This window comes from Schistocerca serialis, chromosome 2 (genome assembly GCF_023864345.2).
Source record: "Schistocerca serialis cubense isolate TAMUIC-IGC-003099 chromosome 2, iqSchSeri2.2, whole genome shotgun sequence".
Lineage (NCBI taxonomy): Eukaryota > Metazoa > Arthropoda > Insecta > Orthoptera > Acrididae > Schistocerca > Schistocerca serialis.
Genome location: NC_064639.1, coordinates 405,913,482 through 405,935,665, shown reverse-complemented (window position 1 = coordinate 405,935,665; position 22,184 = coordinate 405,913,482). Strand labels below are relative to the sequence as shown.

Genomic DNA, 22,184 nt, shown 5'->3' with positions numbered 1-22,184 from the left:
CGATTGTTATATTTTTCGCTTGTAGCGAAATCGCATGATTTCGAAATCGAGCATGTGAATTAAAACACCACAATAGAACAGCTGAATGGATCATTTATTAACAGTATGTTAACGAAATACTGGTGATCGTCCCTAAGGTCCCATCCACGAAGATGAATCACACTGAAACTAATACTGTTTCTCGCACAGTCGACGCACACGCACTCAGTTCAGTCCAAAGACCTTTCACAACGTGATTTACTTCTGAGAAAGACGCACATTTCAAACACAGCTGGAAAAAATAATACTTTCCACATGTTTTTTTTCGGGAAGTGAAAAGTGTGGAGGAATCAGGCGGTCGTGTATGAGACGCCCGTGACGTGTAGTGATATGCGTCTGGTAACCTGAGTAGTGATCGGGGCACTGGTCAAAGAGTGAGGGAATAGTCTGCGGAGGTCCGCCCAGCCGTAGTGCAGGCGACAACAAACGAGGAATGTTTCACGGAGTGCGCTGCGTATGAGTGTTGCTGTGGTCGGAAGGCTGTCGACGTCGGTCAACAGAGTCCTCGAGATAAGGGAGGGTAGTGAAAGTCCTCGGGTGAGACGGAGATATGTACAGTGGCCACCGTGTGCCACGAGGGCGGGCAGAAGAAAGGCAGCTGGCAAGGCGGGTGCTAGAAGAATTTGCCGCTGGCGGCGTACACCCTGGGGCAGAAGCGCTCCGCGATCAGGCCGTAGGGCTGCCGCGAGCCCACGGTCACGTTGCGCGCCTGGCTGAACTTGTTCCACACGTGGATGGCGTAGCTTCTGCGCAGGCGCGCCATCGTGCGGTTCGAGTGCCGCTCCTCGAAATAGAGGCGCCACTCGCGCCACGGGATCGGGTAGAAGGCGGACGGCGGGTGCACCGTGAAGCCGCCGCACGCCTGCCGCGTCATCTCCCGCACCTGCCGACAACAGTACACCGTCACTAGGTTTTGTGCCCAACAGCTCGTAAATATCTGAAAAAGAAACAGAAGATATACAGTATTGAACGAAAGTATGGACGGCACCTGTGGAGTGTGCCCAGTACAGGCTGCTTATAAATTAGCTATATCGGACGCGGCTCGAAATTAAAGGCTTATCTCACTATCTACGGCCGTCCTATCAACCTCACCCCCACCCTCAAGTACCTTGGCGTCACCCTTGACCGTCGCCTCTCCTGGACCCCCATCTCTGGACGATCCGAGCCAAGTCACGCTCCCGACTCCGTCTCCTCAAGCACCTTTCTCGCCGCACATGGGGTCTGGACCCCTCCACCGTCCTCCACACCTACATCCGCCCTATCCCCTGTTATGCCAATCCCTCCTGAATCGCCGCCCCTCCTACCTTCTACAAATCCCTTCAAATCCTGGAACGCCATGCACTCCGCCTCGCCTATCGCATCCAACTCCACTCTCCCACGCGGATCCTCTACGACTTAATTCCGTTCCCACACCTCCTCCTTTTCCTCGAGCAGATGCGGATCCTTTACACCTCCCACAAACTTGATCCCCCTCACCCACTTGTCTCTCCCATCCTTTCCCACCTCCGTCTGCTGCCGCGCCTGTTCTCCCACATCCCACCCACTCTCCATCTCTCCACACTCCGTACCCCGCCAACTCCCCCTCTCTGATGATGCCCTCATCCCCTCCATCTACCCCTCCTACCAACTTTGATCCTCCCCTTCCTCCTCCTGTGTTTTTCCCCCAGGGCACCCTCTCTCCCTTCTCTCCCTCCTCTCTTCCTCCCTCCCTCCCCTTCGCCACTCCCCGGGCTTCCACACATCCCCCCTTCCTTCTCCCCTCCCTCTCCCTTCTCCTCTCCCATTGGAATCAACCTCCTCTCCCTCCTACCCTCACCTCTTCCCACTGGCAGGTCCCTGGATTTTTAGTGTGAACAGTGCGTCTTCGTTCACCGGTGATCGTCGCCGCAGTGCTCGTTTTTATCGTCCCGTCAGTGCGTCAGTGTCTCTGCATCCGAGCTTCTCCGTCCGCGTGTGACATTCTGTATTCCCCAATTGTGTGCAGTGTTGAACTTTTTTTTTCCAAGCAGTGCGTCACTGAACGACTTCGTTTATTTTATTATGTTTGTCTCCAAGTTTTGCCCTCCATGTATGTTTGTTTTTCTGTATTCCTTTTGTACGGTATGTCTTTTCTATGGCCGCTGCTGGCCTTCTTTGTTTGTAAGGTATCCAAATGACAATAAAGGAAAAAAAAAATTAAAGGCTGCGAGAGCCCTCACAAAATATGCGACGGTTGCCCCGAAAGTAATGGTTCAAATGGCCCTGAGCACTATGGGACTCAACTTCTCAGGTCATTAGTCCCCTAGAACTTAGAACTAGTTAAACCTAGCTAACCTAAGGACATAACACACATCCATGTCTGAGGCAGGATTCGAAACTGCGACCGTACGAAAGTAATGTACCGCATTTTTTTCCCTCAGCCGAAAACGGTGCTACGAATGCGAAACGTTACATACATATTGTTTGAAGTCTCTTGAGTGAGCGCGCCAAGTTTCCATCACTGCCGACAAATAGCGTAGCTGCAGGACAGTTTCAAAATGGCGTCTGTAGGTGATCTACATTACAAGCAACGTGCCGCCATTGATTTCTCACTTCAGAGAAAGAAACTGTGGGGAATATTCACAAACGCTTGTGCAAAGTGTATGGAGCATCTGCTGTTGACATAATTAGTCGCTGGGCACGGAACGTGATGTCATCAGAAGGCGGTTCGGCGGACCTCCAAGATTTGCAACGGTCGGGGAGACCATCCACGGTTGACACACCTGATCTACCCCCTCGGACTCCCACTTGTTTGGGTCATTAAAGGAAGCCATTCGTGGAAGACATTTTGAGGACGCTGAGGAGGTGATTCGCACAGTGAGACAAAGACTGGTGTGACAGGTTTCGTGCTGGAGGAAGGCCATAGAACGGGATGGAGATTACATGGAAAAATAGGGTGTGTAGATAAAACACCAGTCTTTCGCGCGTGTAATTCTCATTATGATCAATAAAGAATTGTTGAAGAAAAATGCGGTGCATTACTTTCTGGGCAACCCTCGTAAATTAAAAAAAATTCTCAATAATGTATTACAGAATTTAAATTATCAGAACGCATTTCGCATATTTCCCGCACGGATTTAAATAATGCCAATCAACGTTTCTGGAACTGTTGATGTGTAATGATGGTTTTCGAAGAGGCAGTAGCTGCTGTTAAGGCAGGGCCTTCAAATACCGCTTAGCTCAATGCAGCTGCGGCTGGTGGGTATTCATTCACAAATTTTAGGGTTCAGACAAATTTGAGAGTGAAATTAACAGCATCTCCTGTCCATCAGTTATGCTTATCAACAAATTTATACAACTACAGCCACTGCTAATAATAGTATGATGCATAACTTAGCTGACAATAGAAACAATTGCTTTTCTGGAATTTCGTTGTGTTATACATAAGTACAGTCTAGGGCAATAACTAAATAATGTGTAAGCTTTTGCAACTCTCGATTCGGCATTTTTGCGAACGTGGAAATTTTAGTTCGTTTCCATTTTTTCAGGATCCCTAAGAGATGCATTAGTTCAAGAAGTCTCTTCAGGGCTGAAAATCAGCATCCACACAACAACTCGTGCTAACTGTACACTCCCTTGTCAAATGTTCGCTTGTAGTCACTCTTATTTGATTTCGTCACTCTCTCAATCAAAGGATGTGTTCCCGAAGGCCCTTTGCGGCTAACTTTTCCTGGTAATTTACTTTTCCGTTCCCAGAATGTGATTTTCACTTTGCAGTGGAGTGCGCGGTGATATGAAACTTCCTGGCAGACTAGAGCTGTGTGGCGGACCGAGACTCTGGACCTTTGCCTTTCACGGGCAAGTGCTCTACTGGCTGAGCTACGCAAGGACGACTCACGACCCGTCCCCACAGCTTTACTTTTCTGTTAGCATTTAAAATAGATTCAACGTAGTTCGTGTTTACACTGCACACGAGAGCCGATTCCCACACATTAAACAACTAACTGTATCACAGCTATTCGTGAATTATCATGTATGCAATTTAGGCCTACAGCACAGACAAACCTGGCTCACCATAAGATCAACAGATTTCAGAAGCATGAATAAACGCTACAATCTCACAATCGATGGTGATTTGCTTTAGGCTCCTATTATTCTCAGCGCCTCAAATGGATTACTGTATGATATAATTCATAACTTAACATTCTACTGCTCATTCGGAAACCCACAAAACAAGTTTACTGTCAGTACTAATTTAACATATGCTGACGTCAGATCTAATTTTACTACAGTATATAGTGAGTGCATTAGCATAACTGAGGAGTGTGCTATCATCTAGCAGGATTTATGGCGAGCCAATGGTGATAAAAGTCTGCCAAAGTGTGCTGCCACCTAGTGGCACTGATGCGAACTTCTAGTTGAGTGGCAAGGGCTAGCAGTGCACATCATGAACTGTGCATATTGTTTATCAAATCCGTATTGCCGGCCGGTGTGGCCGAGAGGTTCTAGGCGCTTCAGTCTGGGACCACGCAACAGCTACGGCCGCAGGTTCGAATCCTGCCTCGGGCATGGATGTGTGTGATGTCCTTAGGTTAGTTAGGTTTAAGTAGTTCTAAGTTCTAGGGGACTGATGAGCTCAGATGTTGAGTCCCATAGTGCTCAGAGCCATTTGAACCATTTTTGAAATCCGTATTGGCCCATAAGGCAATTACGTCACGCGAGTTGCACATGTGCAAAAGGTCCTCAAAACGTGCACAACGGAAGGTGTGCTCTCGGCCCTGTTGCCAAGTTTCACGGAGTCTAGAGGAGCAGTAGCGAGGTAGATTTAAGTGGCGTATCTTTCAGATTGCAGCATCTATGTTACGTTTAACAGCATTCAAAGAAAAGTAACCCATAAATCCGCAAGGTGTCGAAAGTTAGGATGTTTACGTGCTCTTGTGCTCTGACATAGCAACCACCACTGGCTCTATGCCGCTGAGGTTTGGGGCCGTGGTTTCCTCGGGGTACAGCTCTTACGGACAACCGGAAGGCTCTGGTGTTTCAGCCTAAGAGTGTCCCACCAACATGCACACATTTTCACGTTCCACTGTTTACATCAATAGGGAATGAACAGCGTTGCTGAAACTTCACTATCGAATCCCAGTCTCTGTGTATCTCTATTATGCTTTGCTGCGTGTTTAATCGACGTCTAGTATTATTGTTTTGGTATTGCTTTAGATAGTTTTTCTGTTTCTGCCATTGTCTATTCTATCCACCGCTGCAATACGCTTTCAAATGTCTGGTCAGAGCGGACTACAGTATGGTAACATAAGTATCACGATCCAGCGAGAGTTTCATGAATTATAGATGAAAAAGCGCACGATATATACTCCTTGCGCCAAATGTACCCCTTGCGCAAAAAATGTACGACTTCCTTATTTTCCTTGTTTCCTGATTGCCAGGAACGTGTGCTATCAACAAGTTTCTTTGTGCGACTGTATTATGCATGAGTTTAATAAGTTTTACTTTCTGGCGAATAACAGCAACACACCACGAGTTCCAAAACAACACAATATGAATTCAGCGTACAATTTATCACGTAAAATTCTAGAACATGCGGTTAGGATGAAAGTGAAGGAACTTTGTGCGCTCAGACTAGATGTAAACATGAATCAAGAACAAAAACAGTGTAAATAGAGACGAGGATGTACACACAATTTTAAACGAGCTATGTAGAAAGCAGCTGAGGCTGTACATTTCCATGTTGGTTGCTCATCCAATCTCAGCATAAACCCGTGACGTCATGGAAACATAGCTGTTTCCTCACACGAACTCATAAATACCGCAGTTTGAGTGCACAAAACATTATAAGTCTGAATTTTAGACATGAAAAACCAGAAAACTATAATCATGCAACGAAGCTAATGTACACTGCATTAAAGATCTCTACAAAACGCAGCTTTTAGTACAATTTGTTGCGGTAAACTGTCGGGAAGTGTGAGAGTGGGGGATAATAAACTGCGTATAGATTTTATCTTGGAGTAAGCTTTTGATGTTATTTAGTAGTTGATTATGAAATGGAAAGAAGATACAGTATGTAAACGTTTGGCTAGAGTGTGATACTGCCCCCCCCCCCCCCCCCACCCTCCTGAAATCTTTGTCGTGGTGACAGACTGACATCTAGCGTAGCCTGAGGTCTAGGTTAAATCCGATCGATAAATTTCGCAGCCTTCCCCAGTATGAAAACAACGAGCAGCTCCTTAGTTACACAAAAGTAACCTTTAATTGCGAAAAAGGTAAAAAACTTACAGAAATGTTTGATACGGCTCTGAATGCAGTATATCTTCAAGTTTTATTTACAAAAGTTCAGTGAGGCTTGTCCCATCTGTAATAAGTTTCCTTTCGAATCCAATTGCTTGTCTTGAGGTATGTTGGTAACTGCTTGTGTTATGCGTTTTCGCAGCTCGTCGAAGTTTCACGGAAGCGGAGGAACAAACACTCTGGCTTTAATGTAACCCCGTACACAGCAGTCCACTGGGGTTAAATCAGGTGATCGTGGTGGGCAGGATATTGTTCCACCACTTCCAATCATGACCAACACATTCCTACTGAGATACGCAACAACTTCACGATGATAATGTCTGGCTGGCAAGTAAATTCTGTGTCCATATCCTATTGTAACTGAGGCATTAGACAATGTTCAGGCATGTCCAGGTACGATCTGCCAGCCACAGTTGACACGGCAAAAAATAGAAGACCGTAAATCTTGATATTTTGAAAAAACTGGGCTCCTACCGGATGTTCGCGTCGTTCTCTCATGATATTTCGACGGCGTAACTCGCTGTCTTCTTCAGGTGCTACCCGAGAATGGTCCTTGGGCTCTCTCTCTCTCTCTCTCTCTCTCTCTCTCTCTTTTGCTGATTTAATTCCTTCCTCTTAAATATGTTCAAATGTGTATGAAATCTTATGGGACTTAACTGCTAAGATCATCAGTCCCTAAGCTTACACACTACTTAACCTAAATTATCCTAAGGACAAACACACACACCCACCCACCTCCGCCGGGACCAGCCGCACAGTCCATGACTGTAGCGCCCTAGACCGCTCGGCTAATCCCGCGCCCTTCTTCTTAAGGAGGAAGGTGGGCTGTTTGAGTACCTTAGGGTTTGAACACTATTCAGCCATGGGGTGTATGTAATTCTGTTTTGGTTGCATTTATTTCTTTTTCTGAGGGGATAGGCAGGGGTATTTATGTCCCCCAATTGGGAATTTATTTGCAGGAAATTTGGTGGACAGCTCCGGTATTCACCTTACGGCCTCAGGAAAACCTGCAAAACCCGGCCATAGCTGATGGTGTTGACACCCTTAGCTACTCGCAGCGCTTCGCTGAGGAGGCGCTATGTTGTTTGGTTTTATCTGCTCAGCGCTTAGGCGTTGTTCCCACCATCTTGCGCCTCAGGGCAGGCCTATCTTCGGTGGAAGCGATAGGGCTGGCGTTGGCATCGTTCTTCTTGTTCTTGTCTTTTCCTTTCGAGCTCTCTCTGGAATTCGCGTTGTTCAGCCTCTTCCCTTCGCCAGACCACGAGCCATTTGCGTTGGTACGCGTTGTCTCGATCCTCCGCCCTCGCGGCTGTCTTGTCTAGCACCTCAGTATTGACTCAGTTCTCATTTCAGTTGAAAAACTTCCGAGTTTGTACTTCTTGGTCTTCTTGGGCGGATCGAGTCCAGTATTAATGCCTGTAAGGTGCTGGGGGCTAGACGGTCCGTGCAGCATTGGGTGTTCCCTCCGCGGTCCGCGCCCGCCAGACGCGGCTCCCAGGGTCCTCTGTGGTCGCTGGTGCTCCCACTACCGTCCGCGCTCGGCTCGGCCGCTCTCTGGAGTCGCGATCGTCATCTGTAGTGTCTGGTGCTCTGTATCCTGCTGTTTCCTTGGTCTTCACTTCTGTTTCTTGCTGGGCGCTTCTTAACTGGGCCGCGCCGCGTCGAGTGTTTCGTTCTCGTTACGCGCTCGCTAGACCCGGTTCCCATGGTCCCCTCTGGTCGCTGGTGTTCTCACCGCCGTCCGCGCCCGACTTGAACGTCCTCTAGGGTCGCGGTCGTCATCTCGGGAGTGTCAGGACAAATCTGTAGTGTCTGGTGTTCTGTCTCGTGTCTGTTTTCTCGGTCCCCACTCCTGTTCCTTGTGTAATCTCGATGTGTTTTGCGTTGAGCTTTCAGAAGTTCAAAATCCGGATCCCAGGCCGTGTTGAGCTGGTATCCAGTGTCACGGTTGATGAGATTCTCCGTGATCTTGATCTCGATGGACTGTTTTATGACTCTGTCCCAATATCTAGGGGTCTCTGTGACAATCTTGGCGTCATTGTAGTTCATCGAGTGACCGAGCTCTAGACAGTGTTCTGCTATGGCTGATTTGGCTGCCTGTCTGAGTCTGGTGTGCCTCTGGTTTTCTTTATACATGATGTCCATAGTCCTGGTCGTCTGGCCGATGTGTGACATCCCACACTTGCCTGGCACGTTGTAAATGCCTCTCTTCCGTAAGCCCAGGTCATCCTTTACATTCCCCAACATTGTCCCAATCTTAGTGGGTGGGCAAAATACGCTCTTGATATCATGTTTCATGATAATTCTGCTGTTCTTAGCAGAGATCGGTCCAGCATATGGCAAATATACCACCCTCTTCGCCTCTTCTGGTTCTTCTACTGGATCCTATGGTTGACTGGCAGGTCGATGTGCCTTCTGGATGTCTCTAGATGAGAATCAATTCTTGCTGAACACCGACTGTAAGTGTTCTATTTCCATCGCCAAACTGTCGGGGTCTGACAGAGTACGTACTCTGTGCACTAGAGTTTTGAGCACTCCCTTCTTCTATGCTGGATGGTGGCAACTATTACCTTGCCGGTATAGGCCAGTGTGTGTCGGTTTGCGGTACACACTGTGCCCAAAAGTGCCATCAGCCTTCCTCTTGACTAATACATCCAGAAATGGAAGTTGTCCATCCTTCTCCAGTTCCATTATGAATGTTATATTCGGGTGGTGTGAGTTCGGATGGTTCAGAAAATCATCTAGCTTCTCCCTGCTATGTGGCCAAATGACAAACGTGTCATCCACATATCAAAAAAAGCACTTGGGTTGATATGTGGCTGATGTAAGAGCCTCCTCCTTAAATCTTTCCATTAATACGTTGGCAATCACTGGTGATAGAGGGCTGACCATTACCACCCCTTCCGTTTGCTCATAAAATTGGCCCTCATATAGGAGGCACGTCGAGATTAGTACATGCCTGAATAATTCGAGGAGAGCTCCATCGAACCTCTCTCCAATAAGATCGAGTGAGTCATTCAGTGGTACTCGTGTGAAGAGAGATACCACATCGAAACTGACCATTATGTCAGAGTCCACAATGTGTAGTTGCCTCAGCCGTTGTAGGAAGTTCTCTGAATTCCGAATGTGGTGCACACATTTGCCCACATGTGGTGCCAGCATCTTCTTTGCGTATTTTGCAATAGGAAAGGTGGCAGCGCCGATGTTACTGACAAAAGGTCGAAGAGGAATCCCATTCTTGTGAACTTTGGGGAATCCATACAGCCTAGGTGGCACTGGCACTTTGGAACGCAGCTGTTTGATGACTTGTTCAGACAGGTCCGTCTTCTTCAGCAGAGCCCTGCTCTTTTTGTCCTCTTTGTCCGTGGGGTCATTTCCTACTGGTTTGTATTCAGGGTCCTTTAGACGTTGTTGCTCTTTCCTGTCATAATCTATCTTCTTTAGGATGACTGTGGAGTGAGACAAGGTGAACTCCACAGTCATCCTAAAGAAGACAGATTATGACAAATCTCCGGGAAAGTTTGAAGAATTACCGCAAATCTTGTTACAGCTTATAGCACAAAAAACATTTACCCAAGACGAGTTCCGTACATTTCTTGATGCAATAATTTACCAACAGCCGTATGTATTGTAGAAATTTATTTTATAAACTTCTTATGTGCTACCAGTTTCGGTATTTCATTGATGCCATCTTCAGGCCCCACACAGACTGTGTCGCCTGGCCACCATGAGCTGTTGGATAACGATTTGATTCACGGATCCAGTTATATGGCTCCTTGCGTGTATAGCGATTTTACGACTATGACGTTGTCCCACGGTCCATAATGGATTAACGAAAATTAAAGTTCCGTACATGGTCGATTAAGTGACGTAGTTTCCGCTGAACCCATACCCGAACATTATGTCGATTCACTTTACCACACGTGTGGGAGGCGGCTTCGACACTAAATACAGTTTTATCAAGAAAATCATCTTCAGTCCGCATTTTGTTAAACATTTCTACACAAAACTCAGCTCGTTTTTCCTTGTCTGTTTCTGTTAAAGCTTGCAACAGTTATAATTTGTAGGGTTTGAATGACTGGCGTTTTTGTAATACTTTCCGCACTGTAACACTAGGCATATTCAATTCTAAACTGGCACTTCTCGTTGATTTACCCGGACTACTAGTGTAACACTGCCGAACTTGTTCAATTGATCCGTCATAGACTGTTGGCCGACACCGATCCGGCGTTCTATGTGATTCTCAGCCAGTTTCGGTGAAACGATTGTCCTAATTACTAACAGTTAGTCTCTGATGTGGTGGTTTGCGATATTTAGTCCTGAATCGTCTCTGAAATGTGCTAGCAGATTTGCATACACCAAACAATGAACAACACTGCGCTCGGTTTGCACCGTTACATGATCCCATATGGACTATTGAAATAACACATTCGGACATGCCACCTACTGGGGTCAGGAACTAACAATGTCGGGGAGGTATAAAACTTGACGATATACAGCTTTCAATACTGTCTCAAATATTTCTTTAAATTATTTACCCTTTTCACAAAGTTACTTTGGTGTAAGTAATTTATAAACACCCTGTAGGTTGCAAGTGCCAGCCGTTCGCAGAACAGTGTTTTGTGTAGTCGTGAGGGAATTATATCGGCGATAAGGGAATTCGAATGTGAGCAAATTGTTGGCTCTCGTATGGTAGCTGCTTTCGTAACCAAGGTAGCCGAGGTGTTTGGTGTTTCAAGAGGCTCCGTATGGAAGTTTTATACCTCTTACAGGGAAGCGGAAACACGTCATCCACTAAGTCCAACGCGGACAGCCTTTGAAGAAGATTATGACGAAAAATACGAGGTCGACAGCTGCAAAAGCCACCGCAGAACTGAATGCCGCACTCACGAACCCTGCCAGCACCAAAACAACACTAAAGGCGCGCCGTAAGCTGGGAAATGCAGGGCGAGCTGGAATTGCAAAACCACTCATCAGTGATCCGTGGGCTCCTTGGTTACTCTGCAAGGTCGTATTACTGCCGAGGTCTATGTGAACATCCTGCTGTATCAGTTCCACCCCATGATACACTACCGGCCATTAAAATTGCTACACCACGAAGATGACGTGCTACAGACGTGAAATTTAACCGACAGGAAGAAGATGCTGTGGCATGCAAATGATTAGCTTTTCAGAGCATTCACCCAAGGTTGGCGCCGGTGGCGACTCCTACAACGTCCTGACATGAGGAAAGTTTCCAACCGATTTCTCATACACAAACAGCAGTTGACCGGCGTTGCCTGGTGAAACGTTGTTGTGATACCTCGTTAAGGAGGAGAAATGCGTACCATCACGTTTCCGACTTTGATAAAGGTCGGATTGTAGCCTATCGCGATTGCGGTTTATCGTATCGCGACATTGCTGTTCGCGTTGGTCGAGATTCAATGACTGTTAGCAGAATATGGAATCGGTAGGTTCAGGGGCTAATACGGAACGTCGTGCTGGATCCCAACGACCTCGTATCACTAGCAGTCGAGATGACAGGAATCTTATCCGCATGGCTGTAACGGATCGAGCAGCCACGTCTCGATCCCTGAGTCAGCAGATGGGGACGTTTGCAAGACATCAACCATCTGCACGAACAGTTCGACGACGTTTGCAGCAGCATGGACTATCAGCTTGGAGACCATGGTTGCGGTTGCCCTTGACGCTGCATCACAGACAGGAGCGCCTACGATGATGTACTCAACGACGAACCTGGGTGCACGAATGGCAAAACGTCATTTTTTCGGATGAATCCAGGTTCTGGTTACAGCATCGTGATGGTCGCATCCGTGTTTGGCGACATCGCGGTAAATGCACATTGGAAGCGTGTATTCGCCATCACCATACTGGCGTATCACCCGTCGTGATGGTATGGGGCGCCATTGGTTACACGTCTCGGTCACCTCTTGTTCGCATTTACGGCACTTTGAACAGTGGACGTTACATTTCAGATGTGTTACGACCCGTGGCTCTACCCTTCATTCGATCCCTGCGAAACCCTACATTTCAGCAGCATAATGCACAACCGCATGTTGCAGGCCCTGTACGGGCCTTTCTGGATACAGAAAATGTTCGACTGCTGGCCTGGCCAGCACATTCTCCAGATCTCTCATCAATTGAATCTACTCTTGATGAACTGTGGTATCGTGTTGAAACTACATGGGCAGCTGTACATGCGCACGCCATCCAAGCTCTGTTTGACTCAATGCCCAGGCGTATCAAGCCCGTTATTACGGCCAGAGGTGGTTGTTCTGGGTACCACTTTCTCAGGATCTATGCACCCAAATTGTGTGAGAATGTAATCACATGTCAGTTCTAGTATAATATATTTGTCCAATGAATACCCGTTTATCATCTGCATTTCTTCTTGGTGTAGCAATTTTAATGGCCAGTAGTGTATAATACTTGTCGGGCAACGGTTATGCTGTCTTCCAAGACGACACGGCGCCTGTTCAAACAATTCGCATTGTCCAGGACTGGTTTTTCGAGCACAGGAATGAACTGTCACATCTCCCCTGTCAACCACAGTTACCTCATATCAATATTAATCACTGATTATTTGTGATCTACTTTGGAGAGAAAGGTGCCTGATCGCTATCGATTTCCAGCATCGTTCGAAAACCATAGAAGACCTTATTAATCCATTCCAAGACGACTAGAATTTTGACTGCCAACTGGTTTTTAACAGCGTCTTCGGCGTGGTAACGTGTTGTGATTTTGGTTTTTCCGTATTTTTGTCCAACCACTGCATTTCAAAACCATCAAAATCTGGTGATTATATAAACCTTTATTTTGGGTAACCTGTGGCACTGCCGTCGGTGGTCACAAGTTCCTTTTGAGTCATATTATTTCACATACACTTCGTAAACAGACGTGATTTTCGTTTTTTATATATAAGAAATAATATGACGTACGCACAATATTGCTGATCGCTTATTGATTCCACTGACAGAATACAATTCTTCCAAAATTGCGCTATAGAATTCACGTTGAAATCCGTATTTGAAATGTTGAAACACCTTTCAAACGTTACCCCATATTTTTACACCGTGTACTGAGGATCGATAGCAACTAAAGAACAACGCAGGTTAATAGGTTTCATAAGGACGAATTAATTTTTGTAATTTGAAAATTGCATTGGTTATAGGCAAAGGAAGCTGTTGCGAAATATTCACATTTAGTTAAATGACCCTGTCAAAAAGTAAACATTTATTCAACGGATGCTAGAGGATAAAACATTATAATTTACACTTATGACTGTAATTCAAACACATCAGCCAAATCAATGTTACTAAAATAAGAATGGGAATATTAAATTCTCCATAACTTTGAAAATATTACAAGTTCGGGATAGAGTTTTGGAATCAATATGAAAGTCCCTTTAAGATGAGATATTTTATACACAAATTTTCCATCTTTTAAATATTGTGAATGTATTTGCAGACTGGTTTCCAAATGTAAAAGTAGTGTGGTGTAGCTTGTCCCACGTCAATAGACATTTAAACTGGTTTCATAGGCAACAGAAAACTTTTTGCAAGTTAATGTAAATGAAAAGAAGAAAGAGTTAGCCTTCAGGCCGCGTAATTATATTATTGTATACATTCTATACAGCATTTTGTGACATCATGTTCCTTAAACTGGTAGGGAGAGTTATGTCTTTAAACACATTTTGTGTGGACGCCAAACGTCACTTGAGAGTGTGTTGAAATTTGTGACGTGACCCTAGAATGCCTTTATTTTTTTGAAATTTAACCAAATGTAGATTGGCAACATTGTGTAAACATGCTGTGTGTCAGTCATGAGAGACTTCGATTTTCGAAATAACTTTCGAATATAACCTCATCCTGATTTGCGACCTCTGCGCTCTCCAGCGACAGACCCCGGTTGCATCTGACGCGTAAACCATACAGTTTCTTTACGAAAATAGACGCACGTAAAATAGCTTTCTTAACTCAGCGAAGACGAGCGGAGAAAATTGCAAATAAGATTCTGGACCCGTCGACTGTTTGAACGGCGAACTGCTGGTCAAGGAGCATTACGTAATGCTGTACAACGATCTGACATACGTAACAGTAGAAGTTATTTGTTAGCTATATTGAATCTCTATCTCATTTTCCGTTTTAAATTGAATATATTTAAAATGTAATGTCTGATGTCATTCTACACATCGATAATATCCATATTCTCGATATTTTATTGACTACCATAGCTCTGAAATTACGTACTTAATAACTCAGATCTCAAACTCGTGATTCATTTCGTAATTTCGTTTGAATGGAAGGATACTTTTTCGAAGCTGCTCACCATAATTGAAAAAGATATTTATTTACCTGCAAGATACAAACATGAGGCAGTCCATAAAACCACGAGTCATATGGTTGTAACTTGTGTTTACTATCTGACTGGCAGTCACGTTAAAATTTCTGGCCACTGGTGACACTCCAGTCGCTGGCCTATGCAACAAGAATTGCAGCAAATGAATTATTATACGAGGGCTATCCACAAATTACATTACGTTTTGGAATTAAAAATAAATAAAGTATTGGAATTTTTTTTATTATATACAGATGAAAGCCACACTTCAATACTACTTTTCTACATAGTTGCCATTTAAATTAAGGCACTTATCGTAGCGATGGACGAGCTTGGAAATTCCTTCGTCGTAAAATTCGGCCGCCTGCGCCTTCAACCACGTGGTTACCTCTTCTTGAAGCTGTGCGTCGTCATCAAAACGCTGCATAGCCAACCACTTCTTCGTTGCTGGGAATAAGTGGAAGTCGCTCGGTGCCAGGTCGGGACTGTACGGCGGATGAGGAAACAACTCCCACTTAAAAGATTCGAGAACTTCACGAGTGGCATTTGCCTTGTGGGCCAGGGCGTTGTCGTGAATCAGCAAGATCTTTGAGCCCAACTTTTCCCTGCGCTTATTTTGTATGGCTCTTCTGAGGTTGTGCAGAGTTTGGCAATACCTTTGAGAGTTTATTGTAGTGCCTCTTTCCAGGAAATCCACAAAAATCGTATTTCTACCGGGTTACTGATTAACCACGTGGTTGAAGGCGCAGGCGGCCGAATTTTACGACGAAGGAATTTCCAAGCTCGTCCATCGCTACGATAAGTGCCTTAATTTAAATGGCAACTATGTAGAAAAGTAGTATTGAAGTGTGGCTTTCATCTGTGTATAATAAAATAAATTTCCAATACTTTGTTTATTTTTAATTCCAAAACGTAATGTACTTTGTGGATAGCCCTCGTAATAAATAACATCCACTATTGCAGATAGTACTTCAGTTAAATTAATAAGAAAGACACGGAACCATCTACAAAACAGACGCTCTCGACAATGGTACGGGTTAGACATGATAGATACATCTCCATAATTCTGTACACTATGTAATCCCTAAAACGACGCATTTTCGAGAGATCCTCAATTTTCTGCTGTTTTGCAACAGCTTACATTCATGCTACGTACTCTATAATAATAAAAAACTGCAACATACGGATTTAGCTCCATACTAATAGGCAGCTCCTTCTTCTGCTTGTGACGTAAAATGATGTCGCGTCTCATTGGCCACATACCTCTCCACCAGACAAAAATCTGACTTGCCAGATTCCTCATTTCACGCCTTGTAGTGTAGTTGGACGTCGAATTCCGCGCTGTGACGTCACCAGCCTCCAGTTTTCACGTCTCGTGTGAAGACGGCTTTACTGTAACACGGGCTTGTACTTCTATGCAGAAAGTTGATAGTACAGCTAGAGTGAAGTCCGACGATGAAATGACGACCGTGTGACTTTACTTGTGCTTTTTCACATTGTAGTCTTTTGAAATCATTGATCCTTCTCATGTACAGATTGTATTACCTAAAGAAGTAAACATTAAGTGGTTGGCAATATTTTGTTGTTTTCGGTATGTTTTTGGTTCGATTATATCGAGATTTTGTTTCGTGGCATGACGAAAGAGCTCTCCTTAGGTTATCATTCAAATGTCTCTCGTGGTAACAGGCACAGTTTTTCACGCAAATGGCTCATACCACTGTTTTTGGAATGAAACATTTATACTCTGGATCACATTTTCGTACGGCTCTGAGCATTCGACGCCACTATCTTCCGTTTTCAGTGTACGTCAATTGAATTTTTCTCCGTTCCCCTGCTCTATCCTCGACACGAAAGACGCAAGTGCTGCGCGGGATGCATACACGTCAGGCAGTTCTTCACGTCGTACAGCCCTGTTACGGAAACAAATCCAACAGTGTTTCCTTTCTGAATGTTTCTGTCTACCCTTTTGTTTCGTGATCGAGCTTCCCAGAAGGGGCTATTATTCACTGAAAAAGTAACCTGCCATTAACTGAACAATTTTTCATTACGCAGAAAAGATTAGTGTTGACCCCTCTTGCGCTTCCGATAACGGATCACAAACTTTGGCCACATTTCGCACGACTGCAGTAGATGTCTATACATAACAAATGCTGTTCTAATACGTTGCGCTTCACACGTGTTTCCAACAACTCGAAACTCAAATTTTATTGGGTTGACAGTAGGATAGCCGAAGGCTCCAGAATACCAGCTTGCCACAATTGCTTACAATAAGGGAGTCTGTGACAAAAAAGTGAGACCATTTTATACTACTTTGTTTTTTAATATGTCGTTATCGACGACTTAATAGAAAAAGCCCATTGCCATAAAGTTTGGATTCTGGGACAAGCAACGCCAACGCACGTTCAAACATGTAACAAAATGTGATGCCTTTACACTTGCTGCAACTTTTTCTACGCATATAAACTGTTGATAGAACATGCCAGAAAGCACCTAGTGGGTCTAAAGCCATCAGCAACGTTCTAAAGCCGTCAGACAAATGTAAAAGGGGCGCTCAATATTTAGTGCAACACATTTTTTTCCGAGATCAGATTGGATTTATTCAGGATTCCAATACATCGTAATGTTCCCCAGTCTTTTGGCTATAAAGCTCCGTTTTTTAACACAATCTCCGTTCAATGTGACGCCCTTGCGCCACCTTACTTGAAGGGCGTGTGTAGCACCACTCTACGTCGGAGCCAACATCTTGGCTGCATCTCCCGTGGAGTACATCTCTCATTGGACCAGACTGATGGAAGTCGGAAGGTGCGAGATCCGGGCTGTAGGGTGGATGTGGCAAACAGTCCACTGAAGTATTGTGAGCTCCTCTCTGGAGCACAGACTTGTATGAGGCCTTACGCTGTCATGGAGGAGGAGAAGTTCGTTTGCATTTTTGTGGCGAAGAACACGCTGAAGTCATCTCTTGAGTTTCCTGAGGGTAGCACAACACACTCCAGAGTTGGTCGCTGTACCATGAGGGAAGACATAAAACAGAATAACCCCTTCAGATGACCGTCGCCATGGCTTTACCGGCTGAGGGTGCGTCTGTGTACTTTTTCCTCGGACGACAGGTAGTGTGCCACCACTCTGTGGATTGCTGTTTTGTTTCCGGTTCGAAGCGGTGAACCCGTGTTTCATAGTCTGTAACGACGTTCGACAAAAAATTGTCACGATCAGTTTCGTAGCGCGTAACCAATTCCGCACAAATGGTCCTTCGGTGCTCTTTACGGTCTGCTGTTAGAAGGTGAGGAACACAGCGGGCACAAACCGAATACCCAACTGGTGGACAAGTATGTCAGCACTATCAACAGGGACGTCCAGTTGAACAGCGAGGCGTTTGACTGATCCGTCGATCTCCTCGAGAGTGTCCGCACGTTCCAAAGTTGCAGGAGTTACAACTTTGTGCGGCCGGCCTGCAAGCGGGAGATCGCACAGCTTTCCACGACCTTGTTGCAATGACACACACCTCGCCGAACAATTCAACGTGCTTTTGTTCACTGCAAGGTCTCTGTAGACATTCTGCAAGTATCCATGAATATATGTGATGTCCTGGATTTCCGCCAAAATAAACTCAATGACAGTTCTCTGCTTGGAACGCACCTCCGCTACAGACGCCATTTTGAAGGCTACGTATAGCGGCGCCACCTGTCGGAGCTTCATGAAACTGTAGGGCCTGAATCGGAATAATTACAGGTTGTCCAACAACAAATTCTGCATTTTATCAACAGAAATTGCCCTCGTTAATGGATGGTGCAACCATTTTGAACTCTTTGATACCTTTGACTTTTGCTTCGACTCTCATCGTATTATTACAAGAAACAAGAAGACATTAATTTTTTGGGACCCAAATAGTCAGCAAAGATGAAAGTGAAAATGTGCGCTGCACCTAGATTTTCTTTTTATTATGCTGAGTTTTTTTATTTATGCGGTACTTTTTTACAAAAATGAACTTTCAGTAGTACTTACCACAATAAATAAAAAATAATGTTAGTTTATTTGTAACAATGTGTTATAATTAATAGCTTTCATCATCTCTAGAACTTCAAAGGAGTTCTCTTGCTTGTTTGCGTTCTGTTTCCGAATCTACTGCAAACATATAATTATAAATCTTATTACACAGCTACCCTTTATACATGCACGTGCACACACAAACAGAACATTGATGTGCGCGTGCAGATCAACACGTATTAATCAATATCGATAAATAATAGCAACCGAAATCAGACACCAGAGTTTGCAAAACAAATTTAAAATGGATCTTAATCATCTTATCTTTCAAGCACTGTAGCAACAGAGTCTGTACGATTTTTGGAAAAAGTGGGGCACTTTGCTTAAAGCTTAGAATGGTAACCTTCAACATTGTTCGGACTCGACAGAAATTCGACAACAATATCGCCAATTACTTCTTTCTCCATCTGACATGCCAGGCAATTTTACAATTGCTCAACTTGTCCGCAAAAATCTCTCACATGTCTTTTCTCGCTTTTGCAGAAAACGCAGATCACTTTGGAGCACTTTCCACTACAAGGGAAACGACACAGCTGCTTCGACTAAAGCCAAAGCTGTTATGAAAGGAAGGACTGTTCTCCAAATACGGGTACAGTTGCTGCAAAGGAGCGAGAACACAGAAACTCACATGAAAATACGAAGGAACAGGAGCTCTATTGTGCTCTTATATTCTTCCGTCGAAACAAGTCTACATACAGAGTGATTACAATTAAACTTCCAAACGCTATAGAAATAACGTCACTGGTCAGAATCATGTCAAAGTGGAACGGAATGTTATCGGAGAAGGGGAAAAACGTGTGGCACTAGAAAAACTATAGTGTGAAAACTAATTAATAGATGGCGCTGTCTGTGCCAGAGTACGTAAATGAAAACAACTGTCATGCGCACGAGCCATTGAAGTTGGTATAAACACAATACACGGCTTTTCCTCCTTTTGCGTCTGCGACGTTCGCCATGACTGTCTCAATGCAGGATCGCGCTCTGCTTGTAAAACTGTATTACAAGAACGATGACTGTGCACACGTCGCTCTGCAGAAGTTCCGGACACTGGAAGGTTTGAAAAAAAGTGTTGGTCCGATGACTGCCGTGGGTCTGGAGAAAATGATTCGGAAATTCGAAAAGAAGGGTTCTTTTTGTGTGCAACCTGGTAGAGGGAGGAAACGAATTGATTCGACGTCGCTGGAAGCAGTGGCCACAGCAATGCAGGAGGAGACGATTGGTGGTGCGCAAACGTGTAGTGCACAGAGAATTTGTCCGAACATTAGACAAATCTGTGAGCACGGTGCGTAAAATCTACAAAACACCCTTATTTGCTATCCATTCAAAATTACCCATGTGTACGAGTTGCTTCCTGTTGACCTGCCAGCAAGAGAGATCTTTGCTTTAGAATTTCTTGCTCGTATGGAAGTCGACAGTGGTTGGCTGTGGAAGATTTTGTGGACAGACGAAGCCCACTTCCATCTGACAGGATATGTTAATACACAGTAATTGTCGAATATGGGCAACGGAAAACCCACACGCAAATCAACCAGTACCACTTCATCCTGAAGAGGTCACTGTGTGGTGCGGGTTTGCGGCATCATTTATCATAGGGCCATGTTTTTTCGAAGAGACAGGTGCTTCCAGTCCTGTTACCTGTACCGTCACTGGTAAGAGCTATGAGTGTCTTTTGCGCAACCCACTCCCCAACAGCGTGTATGTGTGGATGGGATCATTTTTATGCAAGGTGGCGCACGTCCGCACATTGCAGATCCAGTTAAGCAGCGGAAATGCTAGAAATATAAGCCGCCATTTCCCTACGACCTGGCCGTCCCTATCACCTGATCTTAATCCGTGTGATTTCTGGCTGTGGGACTATCTGAAAGATGTGTTCAGTGTTCCAATTGCAAACATAGCTGCACTGAAGGCCCGCATTGCGCAACATGTTCTGAACGTAACCCCGCAAACACTTCATCATCTGAGGAACATAGTGTTTCTGGATTTCAACTGGTTGTAGAAAACGGTAACGGCATATTGAACATGTTTTGCGCCATTCACTCGGAAATTATTAATCCGATTTGAATTTTATGGATGCTTTTTATGCAGTTTTCAGCCTCAGGACAGTTGAAAACCGATATGATTCATGCTTTTTATGCGGTTTTTTGCCTCAGGACATTTAAAAACCGATTTTCCCATCCGATGTGATATGACCTCGTCGTGGTGGACGGGCTTACGTAACTAACAGTATCACATCTGCACACCTATGCACACTGAGTAGTACAGTTTATTTAACGTCAAACGTACACCTTAGCCATTGTTGTATGATTCATTTGTCATTTGCAGTCGACCACTATTAAATTATTGTGCTTACAGAACCATCTATTGCTACATTTTGTAACTATTTATTTTTCTTCTGCCATACGTTTTCCCCTTCTGCGATAATATTCCGTTGCAATTTGACGTCATTCTGACCAGTGACACTACTTCAAAAGCGGTTTGAAAGTTTAACTTTAATGATAATCACACTGTACTTTGTTGAGAATTCAAATAATATTCATTGTAATGAAAGTTATTTATAAAATCCTTTTGGTTTCTATTATAAATATTAATAACTTTCTAGCAAAAAAGTACTGTATAAGTAAACAATCTCAGAACACACCACACTAAATTTCAGAAGCGACTGCTTCGTGCGCGCATTTTCACTTTCGGCGTTACTGGCTGTTCCGATCACAAAAAATTTCTATTTTTTAATTTCTCGTGATACTATGAAGAGAAACGAAGCAAAGACGAATGTTTCAGAGAGTAAAATGATTGCACCACATAAATTGTTTGACGGCTTTGGCACGTTGCTGAAAGCGTTAAACCGAACTAGGGGCTCGCTAACCTTTTCTAGCAAAAATTTATATTGCTAATAATGCATAAAATGATTTTACCTAGTATAAGATATTTTCCGGACATTACAGTTTACAACATGTTTGAAAGTGCAAGAGCGTTGCATGATCCATAATCCAAACTTTATCATGGTCGTCTTATTCGTTAAGTCATCACTAGCAACATATTAAAACACCAAGTAGCATAAAAATGTTGTAATTTTTGTCACGGGCTCCCAGACTATCACAAGTATTGTCATTTGTTTATTCTATTTTTTACTAATCATCCACGAAAGGTATCAGTACAAAGAACCGTAATTCTCTGGGGTGGGGGTGGGGTTGGGGGTGGAGGGAGGGGACCAAACAGCGATGTCATCAGTGCCAGTCTCATGAAGATTGCGTTACTCTTCAATCGCTGCTACAGCTGACATTTCTGGTATTGGTACCTTTGTTAAAATAAGCACGATTTACATAAAAAGTCACGTCTGACCGATGTTTCTTTTTAAGTGTTAATGAGGTCTGTTTTCCGCTATCATTGTTACAAATCAAATGACCGTATCAAAAAGTGATATTCATAAAACTGTGCCTGGTGCAAATCTGAACTTCATGCTTTTACGATGCATCCCATCCCAGATGCCGTCGGCCTATTGTTGATGA

General features: G+C 44.4%; 1 protein-coding gene across 1 annotated transcript in view; it reads right to left on the bottom strand.

The window, feature by feature from the left end:
• Positions 1-207: 207 nt before the first annotated feature.
• LOC126456024 (lactosylceramide 4-alpha-galactosyltransferase-like) overlaps positions 208-22,184 on the bottom strand; it is a 398,100-nt gene continuing 376,123 nt past the window's right edge. Inside the window, exon 3 of the mRNA XM_050091779.1 lies at positions 208-922. Within this exon, the coding sequence (XP_049947736.1) occupies positions 653-922 (270 nt within the window). The 3' untranslated portion in view covers positions 208-652. The remainder of the gene's footprint in view (positions 923-22,184) is intronic.